This window comes from Orycteropus afer, unplaced genomic scaffold, assembly GCF_000298275.1.
Source record: "Orycteropus afer afer isolate SDZICR_OR568_19922 unplaced genomic scaffold, OryAfe1.0 scaffold00336, whole genome shotgun sequence".
In the NCBI taxonomy this organism is placed as follows: domain Eukaryota; kingdom Metazoa; phylum Chordata; class Mammalia; order Tubulidentata; family Orycteropodidae; genus Orycteropus; species Orycteropus afer.
The window spans coordinates 3,333,902-3,336,758 of record NW_006921923.1 but is presented as its reverse complement, the minus strand read 5'-3'; the positions used below and the strand labels follow the sequence as shown (position 1 = coordinate 3,336,758).

At 36.5% G+C, this 2,857-nt stretch overlaps 1 protein-coding gene across 1 annotated transcript in view; it reads right to left on the bottom strand.

Moving 5' to 3' along the window:
• The window catches only part of COL4A5 (collagen type IV alpha 5 chain), a 439,164-nt gene that overhangs the window by 127,445 nt on the left and 308,862 nt on the right, over nucleotides 1-2,857 (bottom strand). Inside the window, exon 29 of the mRNA XM_007952435.2 lies at nucleotides 1,676-1,789. Within this exon, the coding sequence (XP_007950626.1) occupies nucleotides 1,676-1,789 (114 nt within the window). The remainder of the gene's footprint in view (nucleotides 1-1,675; nucleotides 1,790-2,857) is intronic.

Below are 2,857 nucleotides of genomic sequence, written 5' to 3'. Positions count from 1 at the left end.
CTCAGCTGCTTGTGGTAGGTCCCACCATGGAGTTGATTGCCAGTCTCATCATGGGGAATAACTACCACCAGCTGCCTAGCCACTCAGCCAGGCCCAAGCAAGTTGACATACAACTTTAACTACCACACTTGCTAAACTGTGATTTAAGAGGTCAGAAGGTTCCCATGTTGTTGTTGTTGTTATGTGCTCTTGAGTCGGACCTGACTCATAGTGACCCCTCGTTGGGTTTCTGAGGCAGTATCACTACAGAAGTAGATTGCCCAACCTTCCTTCTGAGGAATGGCTGGTGGGTTTGAACTACCAACCTTCTGGTTAGCAGTCAAGTGCCTTAGGCACTATGCTACCAGAACTCCTGAAGGGTCCCATACTCATGCAATTTTAGGAAATAAAGAAATGACAAAACACAACAGAGGTGATAAATTCATTTTGACCATCTTCATGGAATAGCAGGCCAGGTCTATAGTGGCCAAACCTAAATATTAGTCACTTTTTCTCAAGATTCCTTTGCTATGCTAGTTGAATTTGTGTGTGTGTGTGAGTGGTGAAGTAACTACTTTGAAACAAACTGGTTCAAAGCAATACTCCTAAGTTTTCTCATTTTCACATCAGTAATGACCAGTAGGGGTTGTAAAAATAGGTACAGTGTTGCTATATAATCAAATTTTTTTTTGAAATAGGGTATAAACAAAAATAACCTTTACTTTCCATGCTTTTTATACTGTTAACTGGTGTTCCTAAACTTTTAGCATAACAACTAATTAAATCCCTATGGCCATTTAAGGTCAGAAAATCTATTTTGATTGTTTCAAATTCAAGGAATGCACATCTCAAGTTGTGTTTAAGCCACTTGATGCATTCGTGTGACTTAAGGAATGATTAAATGCTCCATACTTGCTTTAATTGTATGAATTATTATAGTGCTTTGCAGTAACATAATACTGGCTCCAGGATGGCCCTTAGTGTGCCTGCCTAGATTAAGAAAATAAAAATTCATACCACCAGAGGGCTCAGCAGCCACAAACCCAAGCAAACTTGCACATAAAGAATGTATGACTAGAGGTGAATCGTATGATTATGCCTCTATGGCAAGGCAAACAAGTAAGATTACATGTTGAGAAAACTTTTTTGGAGTACCCGGTGAAAAATAGGAAAAAAGAAACTTTAGAGTGCTTATGAGTTACAAAGTGGCTGCTGGTTTGGGGAACAAAAGAGGAAAAATTCAACTTATTGTTATTAACCAAAAGAAATGAGAATGCCTGGAATATATATGTAATAGAACTTTTTCCTGAAGCTTGACTCTAGTTCCCATATACTAAGAGGTTTCATAGACAAAGTCTATTAGTACTCTACAGCTACTTGGGGCTGAAATGATCAGTGCTAGTTCTTTGATTTTGTGACTCCAAGACTATCTCTAACTCAGCGACTACTTGTTGAATTGTATTATTAGAAATAGGTCAGTTTTAGATGAACTGAGAGGGGAAATACCAGGGATTAAAGTAGCTCTTAGGCTGTGACCTACACATTTTCATCTTTACAAAAGTATACAAGTAGATACATTAACCTCCCAAATCTGTTTTCTGGAAGATTGTTAAGTAGGTTACGCTTTATTGATCAGTTAACCAACCTATATACATTATCATGAGTACTACAAAATGTACAATCATTTCAATCTTACCAGGAGGGCCTATTGGTCCAGGAATCCCTGGTGGTCCTGGTGGCCCCTGACCACCTACTCCTGGCAGCCCAGGAGGTCCCATTGGCCCAGGCTGCCCACTTGGCCCAAGATCACCTTTAAGAAATAAATATAGTTGAGATATTACATACAACTGAGTCACTAGTTCACAGTAAACACAATTCTCATGTAAAAAGGCACATCATATTAAGCAAGGATTTTAGAACGCTGACCATTTATTGAACAATAAAAGTATGCATAAGTACCCAATTTCTTTAATAGATGTAGGACAAGTTAGGTTATCTATTTTTTTCTTCAGTGAGCTACAGTAGTTGGTGATTTTCAAGGATTTGGTCTATTTCATCAAGTCGTCAAATTTATGAGCATTCAGTTGTTTTGTTATATTCTCTTGTTATCCTTTCAATGCTTGTAGGGTCTATAATGATAGTCTCTCTTTCATTCCTAATGTATCTTCTTTTTTTCTTGATCAGCATGGCTAGAGGTGTATCAATTTTATCGATATTTTCAAAGAATCTCATTTAGTTTCATAATATTTTTGTATTGCTTTCTGGTTTTAATAATTGATATTTACTCTTATTATTGTTATATCCTACCTGCTGGTGTGTTTGGTTTACTTTGCTATTCTTTTCTGCTTTCTTAAGTGAAAATTTAGATAATGTACTTGAGATATCTTTTTCCTAATGTAAGCTTTTAACCTACGGATTTTCTTCCAATCATTGCTTTATCTGCATCGCAAAACTTTTATATGTTTTATTTTCATTATCATTCAATTAAAAATTTTGTAATATTCCTGGTGATTTCACCTTTGACCCATGGGTTATACAGGAGTGTTTTGTTTATTTTAAAAATATTTCAGGATTTCCCCAGATATCTTTCTGTTACTGATTTTCTATTTGTAAATGGGAATTGTTTTATTAAACTTGTTTTTGGGAGCTGTCAAATCAAATTCTGACTCACAGTGACCCCATTTGACAGAGTAGAACTACCCCATAGGGTTTTTTTGGGTTGTCATCTTTATGGAAGCAGATCCTGAGATCTTTCACCTTTAGAAAGGCTGGGTGGGTTTGAACCACAGACATTTTGGTTAGCAGTCAAGTGTTTAATAGTTTGTGCCGCCAGGGCTCCTTTTTATTAAAGAGAGTTGCCAAAATTGTATAAACTTAA